Genomic DNA, 19,402 nt, shown 5'->3' on the forward strand with positions numbered 1-19,402 from the left:
AGGGTGCCAGCCCAGCCCCGAGGAGCTCCTGGGACAGCACAGGCCATCACCTGTGGCTCTTGCAAACCCCTTTGCTTGCTCCATGTGCTGCTCCAGAGCATCTTCCGAGACAAGGGGTGCTAAGCATCGCCCCACATCTGTTCCCAAGCTCCTCTGAGCTCTGGAAATCGTAGGCCAGCATCCCAAAGGGACACAAATTACAAAAATACAGCCTGGCAGGCACCACGTGAATCACTGCCCATTAGCCGTGGTTTTCCCGATCTCTCCTTTTATAGCTCTTTGTTCTGCTGTGTCAAAACACATTTGTTTACAGGGTTTCAGCGATGATGTTTCCCTGCAAAAATGCTTTTCCTCCAGTTGGGGGTTGGTTCCTTTCCCTGGTCAGTAACATCATCTCTTGGCACGGGTGGAGTTCAGCTGGAGCTGTGCTCGGCAGGACAGTGCAGGAGCAGCCAGGAATGCTCAATCCCTGCTCCTGCAGGGACCCAGGGCACCAGGAATGCTCAATCCCTGATCCTGAAGAGATCCAGGGCACCAGGAATGCTCAATCCCCGATCCTGCAGGGATCCAGGGCACCAGGAATGCTCAATCCCTGCTCCTGCAGGGATCCAGGGCACCAGGAATGCTCAATCCCCGATCCTGCAGGGATTCAGGGCAGCAGGAATGCTCAGTCCCTGGTCCTGCAGGGATCCAGGGCAGCAGGAATGGCTGGGCCTGATGGAAAATGATGTTATGGGGTAAACACAGCCTTATGGCTGCACACAGCCTTTGTCACTGCTCCGGTCTCCCATCTCCCTGATGGGGCCCAGGGCTGAACAGGCAATTTCCAAGCTTGGCATTACAGGGAGAGACCTTAAAACGGGAGGGGAAAGTTCTGGAGAGCAGGTGGCTCCGTCCCTGCCCCAGGCCCATGGGGAGGAGACACCTGCTCCAGGGTGAGGGACACAGGCTCGGAGGAAATCGTGCCCTGCTGGAGCTGGTGGCTGTGCTTCTGCTCTCTCAGACAGCTGAGCAGCCAGCCCAGCCCCCTTGTTAACATAAATCAGCATCTCCTGCCTGGCCTCTGCATTACTTTTGGCCCAGTTTCTCCAGAAGAGAAGCTGGAGCTCAGTACAGCCTCTCAGCAGCCCAGCTCTGGGGAGCAGACGTTCACCACAAGTAACTGCTGGAGCTGCTTTTCTTCTTCCCTCCCCACATTCACATTGGGATCTCTATTTACCTGAGTTTGTACAGGAGAAAGACAATTGTTGCTGATTTTTTTGATTGTACTCACCCTGGGAATGTGTAAAGAACCAAGGGAGGGAGAGCACGGAGCACATCCAGCCACATCCAGCTGTGTCCTGGCTGCTGCTGCTGCTTGGGGCATCTGTGCTCAGAGCCCCACTGTGCTCACTGCAGCCTCCAGGGCATGGTCACACCTGCATGTTTTACTGTGTGCTGTGGATAATGACAGCTGAGAGGCAGATAAGGTCAGAGAAGGCCAAAACTTGATTATAGTGGTTTGATCCCTGCCTCCCTCTCTGCAGGGTAACTGACAGCCTTATCCTATTATCCTTATGCATTAGAGGGACTTGATGTTTTCCAGCTCCTCAGTGCTGGTCTGTATCTCTTGACCCTTTGAATAATTGCCTTGAGATGCCAGTGCTGGCTTATTTTCTTTTTATGTTTTACTGGAAGCAGGGAGATGGCTGTGGAGCGGTGCCGTCACTGCCTGATCTCTATCTCAGCTGCGTTGGAGTTAGCAGGGGATGAGCCAGCTCGGTGCTGACAGCATTGCTGAGGTGTTTTTCCAAGAAGAAATGGCTCTCCAGGCAGACAGAGATGTGCCAGTCTGGCCTGGGATGGGGTGGTGCCCACAGCTCTCAGCTTCTGCCTGGCAGTGCCCCCAGCACCCTGCTCCCACCTGACTGAACAAGGATCTCCTGCCCATCTTGCTCCTCCCAACAGGCCTGGCTGTGTGATGGGAAGAGTTGGGGCCTGCCACAAAGCTCTGTGGCAGGGCTTTCAGAGCTCTGCATGGGGCTTTTTGGCCAGCCCTTCTGTCCCAGAGCGTTTTGTCCTGGCTGGCTGAAGCATGCCCTGGTTCCTGACCTGCCCTGGGCTGCTCCAGGTCTGGTTTTCTGCCAGATGCTGCTGGATTCAGGGCAGGCAGTGCAGGTGCCAGGTCCTGGGTGTGCCTGAAACTGAGCCAGGCCAGGCTGGAAAAGTGGCTCTGCTGCCCACCCTGACCTGGGTGGGCCCTGAGATTGGCTGAGTGACGTGACTGAAGCCCTGTGAGCTGGGCCACCTGGCCTGGCAGCCTGGCAGCCCCTTTCCCAGCTGTCAGGAGGCAGCCGGGCAGCAGGGGCTCTGTGCCATGTTTGCAATTCATCTGTGTGCGTTTTCTGAGCTCCCAGGCTGTTCCTGGCTCCCCCCACGCCAGGAGCACAGCTCAGGGCAGAGTCCAGGCCTGCTGGGCTGTGGGAAGGGATGTTTCACAGCCAGGTGAGCATTTCCCTCCACACCTGCACCCTGCATGCACCCTGACACAGTAGAACCACTGAATGGTTTGGGTTGGAAGGGATCTTCAAGGCCATCAAGTTCCAAATCCCTGACACACCTCCCACTATCCCAGGTTGCTCCAAGCCCCATCCAACTTGGCCTTGGACACTTCCAGCTCCTCTGGGCACCCTGTGCCAGGGCCTCACCGCCCACATAGGGAAGAATTTCTTCCCCATATCCCATTTAACCCCATCCTCTGGCAGTGGAAGCCCTTCCCTCTTGTGTCTCCAATCCTTGTCCCCAGTCCCTCTCCAGCTCTCCTGGAGCCCCTTTAGGCGTTCAAATGGGCTCTGAGCCCGCCCTGGAGCTTCTCTTCTGTAGGCTGGACATTCCCAGCAGTGTCCGGAGCAGAGGGATTCCATCCCCCTGAGCATCCCCGTGCCTTCCTCTGGGGGGATCTGGGAGCCGCCGGGGGCCGGGCCGTGCTGGCCGCGCCCCCGCCGCTGCCCGCGCCCCCCGCCCCGCAGGCGCCGCCCCCGCCCCGCCCGCCCGCTCCCCTTTGTGCGGCAGCCCCGCTCCGCGCTCCGCTCCGCTCCCCGGCACCGCCCGGAGCCGCGGGGCCAGCCCGGCTCTGCCCGGCTCCGCCCGGCCAGCTCAGGTGGGTCCGGCTGCCGAGGGCTCTCGGGGGGCGCTGGGGAGGAAGGGAGGGAACGGTGGGCTCGGGGGGCGCCCGGCAGCGCCCGGCAGCGCGGCTCGGGCTGCCCGCTCGGGGGTGCGCGCCCCGGTACCGGGGTGCGGTACCGAGCCCCAGCCCGCTCCCAGCGGAGAGGCGGCCGGGACCCCGCCCCGCTGCCCCGGGGCATCGCCCCTCGCCCCGGCCCCGGCGGCTGCCATGGCAACGCCGGGTACCGCGGTTTCCCTCATCCCACCGTTGCCTGGCTACCAGCCCCCCGTGCTGGGGAGGATGCCCCGGCGGACCCCACCCGAGACCACCGCGGGGAGAGCCGGAGCGCGGGCGGTGCTCCGCAGGCTGGCAGGGCTGCGCGGAGCGGGGAGATCCCGGAGAGCGGGGGGATCCCGGGGAGCCGGGGGATCCCATTCTCGCAGCCCTTGGCAGCGCACTGGCTCCTGTTGTTCCATGTTGTAGTAACACCGTGCGTAAACAGCCGAGCGCCTCAGCCCGGGAAGGCGTACTGAGGAAGGGAAGAGCGTGTCTCTCAGGGTGTGTAATTAATGCTTCCAAAGAAACGGATTTTGGAGTCCATGTGGTGGAACTTGGATCTTGCAGGGATATTTCTGTGGGAGGGAAAGTGACAGGTGGTTTGTGTGGATGTGAATAAGCAGCGTGAAGAAGCAGCCTCTCGGGGAAAGCCGTGTGTGGATTAGAATGGAGCACCCATTTTGGCACACCCGCAGCGCTCCAAGATGCTGCAGGGTCCCCCTGGGATTTTCAGTCCCGCTGGGTGGTTTTGCTCCCAGTTTGAAACAAAGACAAGCCCGGAGAATCCCTGCTCGTGCACAACTGGACCACGGTTCCAAGGCGGAGTGAAGTGGAGAGCTGCCAGCATGAAGTGCCATGGCTGCCAAGCCAGGCCACCTGTGGAACCTGCTGGAGGATATCCTGTGCCTGCAAGGTGTGAGTCTGCCTGCACCTTCCCCCTATCACCCTCATGGCTCAAACTCACCTGGAAATTTAATCTGCTTTGTCTCAACGTGCCCATTCAGGTAAAACATGGTGGGGAGCCACGGCTGTGCTGGGTGTGGAAGGCACTCCGTGGCACAGCAAACCAGCTGCTCCCCCGTGTTTGCCTTTCAGGCTGTTTGTGTGTTTGCAAGGTGTAACAAGGCTGCTGAGCTCTGCAGCTGTTGTGTCCCCGAGCATGGAGAGAGCACCACTGGCACTGGCAGCATGGAGGGGTCCTGTCCTGTCCTGTCCCAGCCAGGGGCTGTGCCACCTGCCCATCACTCTGTGCTGGGGCAGTGTTGCTGGGGACAGCAACCGTGCTGCTGGGCACTGCTGTCTGCCTTGTGCTCACGGTGGTCGTGGCTGATGGTGACAGCAGAGGAGAGAAGGGAGAAAATGTCTGCTCTGGTGTGCTGCAGAGCGTGGCCCTGCTGTGGTACCCAGCGCACTCAGGAGCCTCAGACAGCTCTTTGCACGCTGCACTGCCAGGCTGTTTTGATGGTCTGGGGTACTCTCATCACCAGGATCCTTCAGGGAGCCCCTCCTTGTCTCACCTGTGGGATTCTTGTGGCTGATGCCCCTGCAGAGCCCAGCTCATTCAGCTGGTGTGTGGCCAAACGAGGGTGTGGTGGGTCCAGGCAGGTCCACAGTCAGGTTTACAGCCCTTGGTTATCTGTTAATCAAATAAGGAGGGATCAGGAGCAGCAGACTCCTGTGGGAGGTGATATTTTGTACCTGCTGGAGCCCAGGCTAGGTTTCCTGGCCAGGCAGCCTTAAGCTCAGCAGGGTTTGCACTGGAGGTTTGCCCCAGTGAAGGATTGGCCTCGCTGCTTCATTGGGGTGTCATCGTGGGGCTGGGGACTCTGCTAAGCCCCACATGGCCAGGCAGCCTTGGCTGAGGCTCCTCAATGGTTTAGGGCCAGTTCCATGAGGCTGGAAGAAGCCCTGCAGGAGGCAAGTGGAGTTCTGGGGTACAGATGAGGGATGGTGTGCTGAGACACTCCAATCCAGCCGAAGAGACAGTTGGACTGCAGTAAAGCGTGTCACCCAGCCAGGCAGCCTCTGAATCAGCACTGGATTTGGGAAGGGCCATCCACACCAGAATGGCGAGGGCTGGAAATCTCCTCTCCTCTCTCATTTAGAAGCACGAAGCACAACAACAGGCACACTAATAGCCAGATTGATGCTGACGTGAAATGGCAGAAGAGCCCATCTATGCAGAGCTGGAAATGTCCATTCACACATGCACGCTCTTAAACGCCCCGGGCAACGGAGCGCTGCTGTCACGGTCTGGGGGGCTTTGCACAGAAACCAGAGATTTTAACTAGCTCTGATCTTCGGGAGATGCCCTGAGGACTCCTGACGGAAGGCGGAGGCTGTGCTGTGATGGTTGAGACTTGACAGGGCAGAGCTATGCAAAACGATGAAAAGGGGGCTTGGAGATCCAACGGCAGCGTTACAAATTCACCTGCCTTGCTCTGGCAGGATTTGCTGCGATGCAGAGAGCTGAGCCAGGCAGGAGAGACTGGGTCTGTCTGCCCAGATTTGCCTGCTCCTCTCCCTGGGCCGGGCTCCATGCACGCACACACACCAAGCCAGTGGGAACGGGCAAGGAGGGATCAAGCAGGAGGAAGAGGCTGAGGAGGAGCCGTGGCTGTGCTCTGCATGGAGGGAGTGGTGCCTGTGCGCGTGGCAGGGCTGTGAATCATCAGCCAGCTCGCGTGGGTGCGGGCGGCTCCTGCTGCCAGGGTGTCACCCTGCCCTGTCACCCGGCCTTGTTGGTGTCACTGCTGGCTGTGCTGGGCAGGGAGAACTGACCCTCACCATGGGGCAGGTCCAGCTCTGGCAGAACTGGGTTAATCCCCCAACCCTCTCTCATCCGTATCCTCCCAGAGAACAGCAAACTCCATGTGCTTCCTCACTCTGTGTGGCTGCTTCCTGCCCCTGAGCCTCTCACAAGTTCCTGCTGCCTCCTCCTACCACCGGCTCCTCTGTGGGGATAGGGATGGTGCGAAGATATCTGGTATCCCTCAAAAAGCAGCAGGCTGAGCTGGGATGAGAGGGAAGGCGAACTCTGGACGCTGCTGCTCACTCTGGTGCTGCTCCGCCTCTCTCCATGTTTCACCGGATCTTGCAGCTTTAACAGGAAACCCCCTTGTTTTGGTTGAGTCACAGGCATTGCCACTGCCCGTGGTGACTCCAAACTTTGTGTCACCAATGGAGAGAAAACAGGGAAAGATTTGGTCTGTGGGACGTGGCAGCTGCTGTTTTCCTCTCCCTTCCTGTGCCAAGGCACAGCTGGAGTCACCATGAGGCAAGGCAGGAGCGAGGAGAGCGGCAAACCCTCGGCAGTGCTCGCTCTTCTCACTTTATTTCAGCTTCAGGAAGAGGTGGGTGGGCCAGCTTGGAGCAACCCAAAAAACCTGTGGCTTTTTGCAAGGCATATGCTCCCTTGGAGAAGAGCTAGGCTCGTTTGCGCTGCGGAGCGCCATGTTTGCCTTTGGAGCAGGGACACTGCCAATCCTGGCGGCTCACTCGTGCAGAGATAAGGCTGAGCGCAGGCAAGTGTGTGAATTCTAGGAACTGAGATGGAAAAACAAAGAGCATATGTGTGCTGCGTGCTTGGCTCGGCCCAGCAGTGAACTCTGCCGCGCTGCGTGCGAGGAGCCAAACGCTGAGCAAAGGGTTGGAGGGGGTGTGTGTGGCTGGGCAGGGCCCAGTGCCACGTGGAGGGGCTCAGGGCAGGAAATAACACAAAATTCCCTGAGTGTGTTCTTCAGGGAATGAGCCAGTAGCAGGCAAACAGCAGCAAAACAGTAAAAATCTGATGAATGATTTGTTTGAGAAATATGGGAGCCAATTAATATTGATCACAGCATGAGAGCTGGGTCACAGCCCTTGAGCACACACAGAGCCCTCGCAGGGTAAAGTGACTGATTTTGCAGCTTCCAGCGTGAGAGATGGGGCATGTGCAGCTCGAGGTGACTGTGTCACCAGCTGTGGGTTCTTTGTGTGTGTTTCTAAGAGCTGGTAATTACCCCGAAATCTGCATCTCAGCAAGCGAGGGGGTTTGTCTGGGAGCGCTCCCGTGCAGCCCCGCGCTCACAATGGCCCAGCAGCTGCAGCAGAGGGGGATGAAACCCTCCAGTGTTCGGGTAAACACTTCCCTTCGGAATGGCAAGCCGTGGAAGGGGAGGGAGGGACAGCAATTACCCTGGGAAGCCGCGGGTTGTGGTGATCAAGGCGGGTTCTGGGAGGGTCGGTGGAGCCGGGGCTGCCTCTGTGGGTGCACTGGGAACTGCTGGGGCCAGCTCTGGTGGGCACTGCTGAGCCTGCTCCGTGCTAGTCCCGGAGTGTGGAGCACAAACTGCGAGAAGGGGCCGTGGCAGGGTCTGGGGGACCCCGGGGCAGCGGGGCTGGGCTGGCCTGGGCTGGAGGCTGCAGCGGAATCAGGTCAGGCTCCGCAGGGGCTGAAGAGCGGCACTCCGCCGGGCTCTGCATCGTCAGCGAGCTGAATTCCTGCCGTGTCGAGGGCCCCTTCCTTATCGGCACTAATCCAGCGCAGCAGCTGCAGCCGCTCCGTAGCACTCGGCGCGCTCGGGGCCGCGCAGGGCTCCCGATAACCTCCCTTGCACTGCCGAGCCAGCAGCGAGCCCTCTCCGTGCTCCCGACCATGTATGGGCACCCAGCCCGGCGCCGGGGCACGGGGTGACCGCCTGGCACCGCTGACAGCAGCAGGCAGAGCCCCGGGCAGCTGCGGGGACGCTGGCAGCGGCCAGCCTGGCACCACCCCGCTCCGAGGGGCTGCATCAGCCTGCGAGGTGTCCCCCGCACGCAGCTCGCAGACGAGCGGGTCTGCAGCGCCCCGTGCCAGCGGGCAGGACGGGGAGCAGCTCCCCGCTGTCCCCTGGCTGTCCCCTGGGGGCTGCAGGAGGGATGCTGGCAGCAGGCTGTAGGTAGCCATGCCCTCCCTCGGCAGAGCAGCGCTGCCCGGTCTGTCCCGGCAGCGAAGGTGCCCATCCCAAGGGCAGCTGGGGACTTGTCCCCCTGCCCGAGCTGGCACGGAGCCTCACAGCCCGGCCACAGCGTCCTCACAGCCGGGGAGAAAGGTCCGAGCTCCGGCCGGGTGTCCCCAGTGAAGGGACAGAGACAGGAGGGGACACCGAGATTATTTAAGGCCTCTCCTTGCTGCTGCAGGGAGCCCGGAGGGCAAGCGTGTCTTTGAGCTCAGTCCCACCAGGGCCACTGGCCTCGTTGCGGCAGTGTAATTGCTGTGCTAATTGGGACAAATCATCACCAGAGGCCGGGTCGGGGGCTGGTGGCCGGTGCCGTGCTGTGCTGTGCTGAGAGGAGCCCTGGGATGCTCAAAACCAATGAAGTTTTAAGAGCAGATGAAGAAACAGCAAACTCAAATTGTTCTTGCCTCTTCTTCCACAGTGTCTCTTAAATCTTCTTGAGAAAGTTTTTAATTGAAATGAAAACCACATTAAAAAAATAATCCCAAGTGCGAATGGAGTCTGTCCCAGTTTAGAGGCTGGAAATATTCAGCAAACTGGTTAAGTGATGCCAACTTCTCCCAAAGACAGCGGGATTTAGGCTTGAGTGTTTTAGCAATCTAGGGTAACTGTAAATCCAGCCTCTTTTTTGATTATTTTTGTCTCTGTGGAGGTGTAGGTTGAATATTAGGAAAAGGTTCTTCCCCCAGAGCGTGCTGGCACTGCCCGGGCTCCCCAGGGAATGGGCACAGCCCTGAGGCTGCCAGAGCTCCAGGAGGGTTTGGGCAGCGCTGCCAGAGGTGCCCAGAGTGGGATTGTTGGGGTGTTGGCCCCATTGCCTGCAGAGCAAACTTGAGACTGCACTGAGATTTATGCCAAGTGGAGATGGTCGAAAATGCATCCAAAAAAATCTGTCTGGCTGCTCAACCCCTTCCCTTCCTGCCTTTGAACTGCTGGGCTGGGCACAGCGATGGCACCAGGTACCCTGGGTGTTTCCTAGGACTAGCCTGGCTCTCCCCGTGGTATGGGCTGGCCCTGCCAGCCCACACAGCCAGCCATGGGCTGTCTGCAGCTCCCCCATGCTCCCTGGCCTTGTCCCAGTGACCTCCTGAGGTATCTGGTGCTGACACCCTCTTCTCCCCTCTCTCCCAGCAGCCATGGAGGCAGCGTTCATCTTCCTGTGTTCCCTGCTTGTGCCAGCAGCCCTGGCAGACGGTAGGTGCCTGTGCTGTCCCCACACACCTCAGGAACAGGCTGGGGAACCCCAGGAACAGCCTCCACATGGATCCAAGGGGGCTGGAGTGGGGTGTGGGGCAGCAGCCACGAGAGCCCAGAGCGGCAGGGTTTGAGGGGAGCTGGCAGGGCTCAGCCAGGGGCTCGCTCACCTCACCCCCCCTTGTCTGCTCCTTTCCAGTGGCCACCCAGGAGAAGGAGGAGGAGGATCCCTTTAACTATGGTGAGTGAGCATGGCTGAGCGTGGGGGTGGCCGTGGGCAGCAAAGAGCTGTCCCCTCCCTGAAGCCAGCAGGAATGAGCCCTGTGTGTCCCTCTCCCAGATTACCAGAGCCTGAGGATTGGGGGGCTGGTGTTCGCCGTGGTCCTGTTCACCGTGGGCATTCTCCTCATCCTCAGTAAGTCGGGGATGTGCTGGGTGCTGGGCTGGCAGGTGGGGCAGCAGGGGCTGTTCCCTGTGGTGGGAATGGCCTCATCCTGTTCTCCTTTGGGCCATGCTCACCTTGCTTCTCTCCCCTTGCAGGCAGGAGGTGCAGGTGCAGTTTCAAGCAGAAGCCCAGGTGAGTGAGGGCAACCTGGTGGGGAACACCTCCCTTGGAAAGGCCCTCTGCTCCATCCTCCTGCACTCTCTGGGTGTCCCTTTGGGGGAGCAGCTCTGCCTGCTCCCCGTGCACCTTCCTGGCCACCCCAGCCCCTGATGGGGCTCAGATCCCAGCTGCCCTCACCGTGCTCCTCTCCTTGCAGGGCTCCAGGGGACGAAGAGGCTCAGGCAGAGAACCTGATCACCTCGAACGGTAAGGTCACTGTCCTGGGGTCACTGTGCCACCTCCCCCTGCCACAGCCCCCTCCCTGCTGGGCAGGCACCACAAACCCCTCTGCTCTTTACTTTGCAGCAACGGCGGCACAGAAGGCAGAGAACTGAGCAGGAGCCAATGCTGTGAGTCCAGGGTGGGGGAATCAGGATGGGAGGGACAGCTGGGGCTGCCTGTGGGGGTGACTGCAGGGCTCTGAGCTGACCAGTGGGACTGAGCAGCTCTGCCTCCCTGGGATGGGGTGGGGGCGAGCACTGGTGGGGTCCACAGCAGGGAAACTCAATGGTGGTGAGGTCCTGAGTGTCCACAGGCAGGAAAAGGAAGCATCTGTCCGGATTTTCCCTTGTGTTACACTTCCTTTTCTGCTGCTCCTCCACCCCGGAGTGGTTTTGGTTTTAGGGTGTTCAGAAAGCTGGGTGTGAGTTCCTCACTCTGAGCTCCTCGACCTCCTGGGCTGTGCCCTGCTGTGGAGAAGGGGAAGGCTGGAGCCATGTTGGGAGCAGTGTGGGGAAAGTCTGACCCCTGCTCTGCTCCCCACGCAGAGCCAGAGACCCCAGGAGGGACACCCGGAGTGCAGATGCCCACGGCCTGTGAGGAGACTGAGATCCCAGCAGCAGGAACCTCTCAGGAGACGCGGGGCTGCCGTGTCCGTGTCCCCTCTGTGCTCCAGCACCAGTTCTCTGTCCCTAACCCGACTAAACTCCGCTCACTGTCCTCTGCCTTCCGTGGTGTGCAACGTTGCTGTGAGATGATCCTTACCTCTAGGGCTAGTTGTTGCTGGTGTTGTAATCGTGACTTTCTCCTCACCCTCCTCGTGCTGTGCGTGTGACTCGGGCTCTGTAGGACTGGCTGCCCTTCGGGGTGCCCTCCACGCCTGGGGCTGTGGGTCAGGGACCCCCTTTCCCTGCCCAGGGCCAGCAGCACAGCCCCCCTGGCTTTGGGCAGGGCTTGGGGACTTGCAGTGCCCTGGGGACCTGCCCAGCCATTTCAGGGCCACCCATCCCCATTTCAGCAATAACCCCCTGCATGCCCCCAGCCTGAAAACAACCATGGTGGGGGGTGGGCCAGGCAGGGACCTCCCATGGCTCAGCCCCCCTTGCTGGGGTCACTGGGGTGCTGGATTCAAGGCTGAAGGGGGCTCTCCTGCCTCTCCTGCATTGCACTCCCTGTCAGGGAGTTGTTTCTGTCCCTGGTTAGACCTGGGGCACGCTGCTTTAAGTGTGAGGCAAGGCCGTGGGGGCAGAGAAGCCCGTGAGGTCCCCAGCACGGTGACACTGTGGGTGAGGGCAGCAGCACAGCAGTGACCTCACTGACCAGCACAAACCAGCTCCTGCCCGCGAGCCAGAGCTGGGTGGGTGGCACAGTCTGAGGGCTAAAGAGAACCAGAGATCCTGTCTGTGCTTGTCTCTGGCACAGAAGGGGTGGTGGCATCTCCTCCTGGTGCTCCCTGCCCCTGCTGGTGCCTTGTCACTCCCTGTGCCACCTGTGTCTGTGCTGTGTGTTGTCCCGTGGTGGTTCCGTGTCACCCCCTGTGCCAGCTGTCCCCTCTCCCCATGGAGCAGCAGCGAGTGGCACTGAGTGATTCCTGGGGCTTTTGCACACCTGAGGCTGCACTGTGGCAACGTGCTGAGCCCAGAGGTCATTGTCACCCTCTGTGCTCTCATGGGTCAGAGGCAAACCTGTGATTTTTGGCTTTTCCCCATGTCCATGGGCAGGTAAAACCTCGGCTGGGGCTGGGGACTGCCAGCTTGGGTGTGGCAGCAGTGGGGGGTCCCCAGGGCTTCACTGAAACCCCCCAGGGTGCCATCCCACGCTGGGAAGGGGGTCCTGTCCCCCAGGATGGTTTTGAGAGGAGTTTCTGCTGTGTCCTTCCCACTGTGGTGGCCCTGCCTCCAGCGTGCTCTGTGTCCCTGCATGCTTGGCGTCACTTGGTGGCACTGGGAAGCTCTGTCCCATCTATGCCAGGCAGAGGGACCATGTCTCTCGTGTTGTGTCCCTTCCCTCCGTCCTGGCTGTTGCAGAGAGCTCCTGGGCAGAGCAGACCCCAGCCCGGCCCCCGAGTGTCACGGTGTGTGTCCCGGTGCTGTCCCTAGTGTGCCGTCGGTGTTACCACGAAACAAAGAGCTCCCTGTGGTGTGTGAAATGGCCAAACCCTGACTGTTGTAAAATAAACTGAGCTATTGTGTCTCCTTTTAAATAGGCGAGTGTGCTGCTGTGCTGGAGGGCTGGTGTGCTCTGTGCTGTGACCTAAGGGGAAAGGAATAAAATATCGTTTCTATCCGTGCCTGCCTGCCTTGTCTCGAGGGCCGTGGCGTTCCCAGGGCAGCCTGGCAGCTTCCCACGCCGTCCCATTGTGGCCGGGCTGGGCCAGGGGAGCAGGGGCAGCGCCCTGGGCAGCACAGCCGGGCTTTGTGCGGGCCGAGCCCTCTCCTCTCCTGCACCCCTCTGCAGCTCAGCAAGAGCCGGAGCCCGTGGGAAGGGAGCGCGGGGGCGCGGCCGCGGACGCTTTTGTCCCTCGGCTTTTTGGGAGCGGCCGTGTCGCGCTGCTGGCGCGCCGCTCCGGCGGATGCTGAGCGCTGCCAGGGCACGGTGACAGCGGTGACAGCAGAGCCGCTGTGACGGCCCCACCTGCGGCAGCACCCTCCTGGGGCTTGGCTGCGCCCCGTGGCACCGGGGCCGGGCTGCGTGGGCTCCGGGGGTCTGCCAGCCCTGCCGAAGGGAGCGTCCCTCGGGGCCGGCTCCCCCCCGGCCGCGTTAATCGGCTTGTGCGCGTGACTCCCGCTCGCTGATGGCGAGATTAGAGCAAACTGGATTGCACAGCCCTCCTGGCAGCTGGCCACGCCGGGCCCGGGGCTGGCACCGCCCGGGGAGGGGCACGGCATCCCGGTGCCCACCGCCGGCAGGGATGCGCCATGGCCATCCCGGTGCGGCTGGGCCCCCGGAGGGCTAGGAGCTGGCACGGAGGTGCTGACCCGGCCGAGGGGAGACACTCTCGGTGCCAGGCTGGGAGGACGGGCGGTGCTGCCCGCTCCCCTCCAGCAAAAGGCGGTGGCAGCCTGTATTTGAGCCCATCCCTCGGCTCGTCACCACGGCAGGAGGTGATGCCCAGCAGGGCGGACAATGGGAACGGGAGGGAGGGCCGGGACAAGGACGCGCAGCTCGGGGTGCCCAGCCCTCTCCAGCGGCTGGCACGGTGGGTGCTGCCCCTGCCCTTCCCTCCCCTCCCTCTTTCCCAAAGGCGGGCGGGAGCCCTGTGCCTCCCCTCGTGACTGCGATAAACATTACACCGAGGCCATTAATGTTTAATGAGGTTTGTCTCCCAATTAATGCGCCTTCCCGTGGGTGCCCACTCGCAGAGCGAGGCGCCCGCCTGAGCGACGACACGCCGAGGCCATGGCTGACGGTAAGGACAGCCACCTCCACGGGGACACCTCCCTGCAGGAGCAGCGCCCGTCCCTCCCACCGCGGGGGAAGCTCTCGATGAGGATTTGGGGTGGGCAGATGTGAGGTTGGATCCTCAGAGCTCCACAGCTCCGTGGCACATCGGTGCCAGCTGGTGTTTGGCTTCTTCTGGGGGTGATTTCTCCTTCCAAGCTGCTCCCGGCAGAGGGTTGAGCACTCAGGTAAGGTGGCTGGCGTGGTGACGAGCTCGGTGACACGGAGGGGTTTTGGGGTGCATCTGGTGCGCAGTGTGAGCCCCAGGGGTTGTTCAGTCTGAGCTCTGAGGGGACGGAGCCGTTGCTGGAGTCCTGCAGGCAGTGGCACTTCCCGAGGGCAGTGGGGCTGGGTTCCTGCCTGCAGCTGCACCTGGAGCATCCTGCAAGTGCCGCCTGCAGGTGCATCCCGTGAATTTGCCCAGGACGTTAAAGCTCCTGGGGTGAGACCCAGGAGATTCCTGGCTCAGCTGCGTGCCAAGGAGGTCACAGCACTGTCACTTGCAGTTCTGGTCTCTCCCACCTCCACACCGTGAGGACGTGGCTCTCACTGGAGTTTTTCCTCTTTTTAGAGCAAGTGCCTGAGCAGGGCCAGGACAGGTTCAGCTACGGTGAGTGTGTGCCCGGGCAGGTCGGTGCTGCAGGCAGGGGGACGGGCAGCCCCTGCCACTCTGCCGTGGGCTCTGGGAGAGGCTCGGGCTGGTCTGACACCTCCTGGCTGTGCTCCTCCCCAGACTATGACACCATCCGCAACGGAGGGCTGATCTTCGCCTTCGTGGCTTTTGTGATCGGGCTCCTCATCATCCTCAGTAAGTGCCTGGGTGGGCCGGACACACCCCGGCTCTGTTCCTGCTCCACTCAGCCCCTCCTGTGGCTGGGAGGGGGCTGGGGGTCACCAACCCTGCCCCCACAGCAGCAGGGGTGGGCACAGCCTTCCCCCGGGGCTGCCCGGGAACTTTCCATCCAGGCACGCTCCCAGCACAGGCCAAGTTGGGAGGGAGACCACGTAAATATTTTGTGTTTCCCTGCCAGGGCCCGGGCTTCAGAGGGAAGGTCACTCATTAAAAATAGCAGAGAAAACTCTGACATTTCCAGAGAGGGGAGCCAGCGTTCCCAGAGCCCTCCAACCTCGGCGGCTCCCAGACTGACCCCACGCTAAGTGTCAGCACTGTGGTCCTGCCAGGGTGTTCTGGCACCGCTTTGTGCAGGGTGGCTGCGGTCACAGCTGCTGCAAGGATGGTGCTCACTAATTTTAGGGAGAAAACCATGGAAACCAGCAGCACTTGCAGTCATGGGGCAGCTTGAGCAGGAGCCTGTGGGCAGTGCCAGGGCTGCAGGGGTGGCTGTGGTGGGGTGGGGGGAGGCTCAGCCTCAGTCACTCCTCTCGTCCCCAGGCCAGCGGTTCCACTGCGGAGGGAGGAAGAAGAGGAGGTGAGTGTTGCACACTTTTCATCTCTGCTGCCTGTTCTAGTCCTGCCAGCTGACAGGGCCGTGGTTCAGCCCCTGCTCCCCCCTCTCTCAGCCACGTTGCCCAGTGTAACACTTCTCCCTTTGCTTTTTGCTCCACAGACAAGGGAACGAGGACGAGCTGTAGGTGCAGGTAGGAGGCTGCAGTGGCAGCCAGGCTCCCTGTGCTGGGCAGCGATGCTCTGGGGTACTTGTGCTTCAGAGAAGTACTCCTGGAGGGTCTGTCTCAGGAGGAGAGGGGCTGGGGCACGCTGGCCGTGCCACCCTCCCTCTCTCCAGTTCCAGAGCTGCCATGCCCCCGTGGAAGCAGAGCTCCAGCCGAAGCCCCGGAGTCCTGGCCAGCGGCCACCCCTCACCCCGCTCCAGTGGATCCATTACCCCGCAAGGCCAGAAGGCAAATTACCCTCGTGCTTCCCCCTCTCTCAGACCCAGCGAGAGTTTCTTGGCTAATAAAGTTCAAGCTCCGAGAGGTTAAACTGCTTCCCCGAGGCGTTGGAATCGCCCACTCTCCTGGCCCGGAGCCAATCACTTTTCTGCCCCGCAGACCCAGGAAAGGTTCCCGCAGCCCGAGGCACGGGGCAGCGCCTCCGCCCTGGCTTTGCTCCAGATGTTTCTTCTCCCAGCTGCAGGTCCTGGATCCTGCGGCACTTGCCTTCCCCTCGGGATGCCCAGGCAGCAGCTGGCAGCACCGCGGGGCTCTTTGTGTGCTCGTGTCTGGCTGGGATGGGGTTAATTCTCTCCCTGACAGCCCTGGCGGTGCTGGGCTGTGTGTTGGGAGCTGGGAAGGTGCTGGGAGCACTCCAGTTCTGGTTCCTGCTGCTCCCACAGCAGCAGCGCTGGCCCTGGGGTGGGCAGGATCCTGGCAGGGGACACGGCCAGGACAGCCCCAAAGTGACCAAAGGGACATTGCAGAGCAGGTGACACCTGCTCAGGTAGAGAAGAAAAGGGAAAGGAGGAGAAAGAGGGGTGCTTGTGAGTTACAACATTTGCCTTACAGAACAATCCTGACTTCCTGGGAAGGGTTGGGCATCACCTGCAGGTGGCAAGCGGACAATTTCAGCCTTCTGCGTTCCCTCTTTTTCCCTTTTCTTGCTCTCACGCTCCCTCTGCTTTCACTTTATAAACTGCCTTTATCTTGACCCCCGCGTTTGGGGGATTTTCCCTGTTTTTAATCCCTGCCTGCCCTGCTGGGGAGGGGAGTGGTGGAACAGCTCAGTGGGCGACTGGTGCCCAGCCAAGGTCAGCCCAGCCCAGCTCCACAGAGCAGGATCCAGGCTTCCTTCTGGGTCAGGAACGGGGCTCGGATGAAGCACGGGGCTCTGTGGGAGCTCTCGGCCTCTCTCAGCTTCAGATCCAGCCAGAAACGCCTCTTTCAAAAAAAAAAAAAAAAAAAAAAAAAAAAAAGGGAAAAATAAAAAGAGCAAAACTCTCCTGCAATTGGGCGGCGAGTGAGGAGGAGGGAGGTTCGCTCTGAGTGCCGAGAGCTGGCCCGACACAGACACCTAGTGACGGGAGGGCACAGGGCTGCGTGTCCCCCACCCTTGCGAGCCTGGCACCAAGGGGCACCTCGGGCACCCCAAACGAGCAGAAGGAGGGGTTCGGGGGGGATGCAGGGGGGAGCTCACTCCCAGCCTCGTCATTCTGGGGGTTGCTTGGCTGGGGAATGGTTTGGATAAGAAACCCCAGCTCAGGGGTTTCCTCCCCTCACCTGAAGCCGCTGTGGTCGTTCAGGTGTGCGAGGGGCTGCCTCCAGTGACCCCGACCATCCCAGCACCACCAGGATGGACAAACCAGATCCCCAGGTTGGTGTGGGCTTCAATGGAGGTCAGACATTGACAGAAAAATAGGATTAGCTGGGGGAAGGTTATTAGGCAAAATCCGTGCAATTTGTCTAATCTGAGGTGCTTATTTAACACAGTAAGGAGATTATTTTGGAATATAATTTTGACTTGACAGTGACCCAGTAATAAAGACTCGTTGCAGCTTTGCACAGCTCAAGCAGAACAGGAGTCCTTCGACCAAGGAAGAAAATGGTTAATGGTTAAGCTCGATCGGTCTTAGAGGTGTTTGGCAAACTAAAGGATCCTGAGATTCTAAGCAAAGTGCCTGTTTAGCAGCACAGGAGGGTTTGGCCGCACCACAACTGCCCTGCCCATGCCTCACTGAGTGTGAGGCCCCAGATGCAGCAGCTGAAAGTCCCTGCAGGCAGGAAGGCAGCAGGGTGTGAAGCCCGCCCGGTCCTCAGGCAGCTCCCACAGCCCTGAGCCCCAGGGCTCCCCTCCTGCCCGGCTCCCCAGTGTGCCAGGGCTGCAGCCATGCCCTTCCCTCCCCGGGAGCCTGCAGACAGAACCCCCGTGGCTCTGGGGCCCGGATTAGGGGAGGGGAAAGCCGTGTCTGGAGCTCTGTCTCGGCACCAGATGGCATTAATGGCATTATTCTGCACGGCTTGGGGACAGCCACGTGTGCCCGCACCTGCACGGCCCCACACCCCAGCTGGGGACACCGACAGGGGACAGGGGCAGGGCAGGGCATGCCCAGCACCCAAACCTGGCACTGGGTGTGACTTTTGGCTGGCAGGGTCTCCTCAGAGCTCAGCCCAGCCCCGTGCTCCTCCAGGCTGGAGCCAGGAGCAGGGGACAGGCACAAACCAGTGGCAGGATGCCCAGGAGAGGAGCCCTCTCTGAGCTGGAGCAGAGGAGCTGCCAGCAGCCCTCTGAGCCTCCACAGATGTTAATTGGGGTGCTGAGCCCTGGAGCTTTGGCAGAGGGAAGCTGGGGGCACCCCAGGAAAAGGAAACCGTGTCTCCTGCCACTGGCCCAGTGAGAGGGTCCTGCTCTCCCCAGGGCGAGCCATTGTCCCCATCAGAGGGTGTCCCACGGGCAAGGCCAGCCCCTCAGCCTTTCCCTGTGCTCCCTGGCCTCGGCAAGGAGGTGTTGGCCTTCTCCCCTGAACCAGGCAATCTCAGGGGATTTCTCTCACAGCCCCTTGAGCCATTAATCTTCTCAGAGTAAATCTTTTCTGCGGCACAAAGGGGATTGGGTAAATAATACAGTGGACAACTGGAGTGCCCTTTTCCTCTGGGAAGGCTTCCAGAGCCAAACAGCTTCCCCTTGGAGCTGGTTATTCCCTGTTTGCTTCGCTGAGCTCTGGGTGGACAGGAAGGAGGGACAGGGGCTCTGGCTGGCTGTGGCTTGGCCTGTGCCTGTGCTCATCCCTGGCTGGAAGTGAGGAGATGAGGCAGCAGGGCCAGACCTGGAGCAGCAGCAGCAGCCAGGGAGGAGCTGCCAGCCCTGCCCGTGGTGCCAGGGACGCATTTCGCCCATGAGGAAATGCAAATGCAAAATGTCTCCTCGTTAGTTTAAAGAGGAGAGCAGCAAATGGTGACTCAGGGAGCCAGAGAGGAGCACTGGAGAGAGGAGAGATGGGCCGGGCTGGCAGGGAGCCAGCCACGTGCCTCAGCCTCCCTCTGCTCTGCTCTGCTTCCAAAAAGGCAGCGCATCCAGCAGCAGCACCTCTGCAGGAACAGCAGCACTGCACGGGCTGGAATTACCCTCCAGCCCCAGGAAATGGCACTGCAGCCCCAGGAAATGGCACTCCAGCCCCCATTTCCCTGTCACACGGGCCCCAAAGAGGAGGTGATTGGGAGTAACTGCTCAAGGCTGTGGGAGTGCAGCCCAGGATGGCCAGGCTGGCTCTTCCTGGAGGGAATTACAGCAGGATGGACAGCAGGACATGGCTGGAAGCAAAGGAGGGTGCCCATGAACCCAGCCCATGCCTCAGGACCGTGCCTTGGAATCACAGAGGTTGGAAAACCCCTCTAAGACCATCCAAGTCCATTAACCAACGCTGCCAAGGCCAGCACTAAGCCAGGGGTTTAGTGGTCCCCAGAGGTCACATCTGTACACATCTGTCTTTTAAATCCCTGCTTTAAATCCCTCCACGGCTGTTCTGGGCAGGCTGTTTAGCCCCTGGAGATTGCTAAAAGTGTGCAAAGCCCCTGGAGCTGGCAAGGACAGGGACTCTGCTCTCCCCCCGGCACAGGCTCCCCTCGAAGCCCCCTGGCCCTGTCCCCGCTGCCCCGGTCCCCGCTCAGCCGCGGAGCGCGGCGACACTAGAGGGAACCAAATCCCAGCTTCTTGCCGGGAAAGAGCTTTTCCTAGGGAAGCCGAGCATCCCGGCTGCCTGGCCAGGATTCGGGGCACGGGGAACGCTGAGCCCTTGGCAGAGAACAGAGGCGCAGGATGGTTTGGGCTGGAAGTTTTCAACTGTTCCCCGTTTTGGTGTCACTGTCTGTTCA

At 60.7% G+C, this 19,402-nt stretch overlaps 2 protein-coding genes across 6 annotated transcripts; both read left to right on the top strand.

Moving 5' to 3' along the window:
• The first annotated feature begins 3,041 nt into the window (after positions 1–3,041).
• Positions 3,042–12,484, top strand: FXYD6 (FXYD domain containing ion transport regulator 6). 5 transcript variants are annotated; one of them, XM_050983608.1, is made up of 8 exons: positions 3,042–3,139; positions 9,316–9,375; positions 9,575–9,616; positions 9,716–9,790; positions 9,916–9,952; positions 10,137–10,186; positions 10,286–10,329; positions 10,747–12,484. In XM_050983608.1, exons 2-7 carry the CDS (start codon positions 9,318–9,320, stop codon positions 10,312–10,314), a joined length of 291 nt encoding a protein of 96 aa, XP_050839565.1. In that variant the 5' UTR covers positions 3,042–3,139; positions 9,316–9,317; the 3' UTR covers positions 10,315–10,329; positions 10,747–12,484. The 5 variants fall into 5 exon arrangements, with proteins under 5 accessions (XP_050839565.1, XP_050839567.1, XP_018778582.1 ...); XM_050983610.1 differs by having other exon boundaries at positions 3,047–3,139; positions 9,313–9,375; XM_018923037.3 differs by lacking the exon at positions 3,042–3,139 and adding an exon at positions 3,497–4,115.
• An 817-nt stretch (positions 12,485–13,301) lies between these two features.
• Positions 13,302–15,575, top strand: FXYD2 (FXYD domain containing ion transport regulator 2). Its single transcript, XM_018923038.3, is given in 7 exon segments — positions 13,302–13,575; positions 13,577–13,607; positions 14,211–14,249; positions 14,373–14,447; positions 15,033–15,069; positions 15,208–15,238; positions 15,385–15,575. Coding segments are annotated over 6 exon segments (273 nt in total). The 5' UTR covers positions 13,302–13,509; the 3' UTR covers positions 15,233–15,238; positions 15,385–15,575.
• The last annotated feature ends 3,827 nt before the right edge of the window (positions 15,576–19,402 follow it).

The sequence above is a fragment of the Serinus canaria genome, chromosome 24 (genome assembly GCF_022539315.1).
Source record: "Serinus canaria isolate serCan28SL12 chromosome 24, serCan2020, whole genome shotgun sequence".
NCBI lineage: Eukaryota > Metazoa > Chordata > Aves > Passeriformes > Fringillidae > Serinus > Serinus canaria.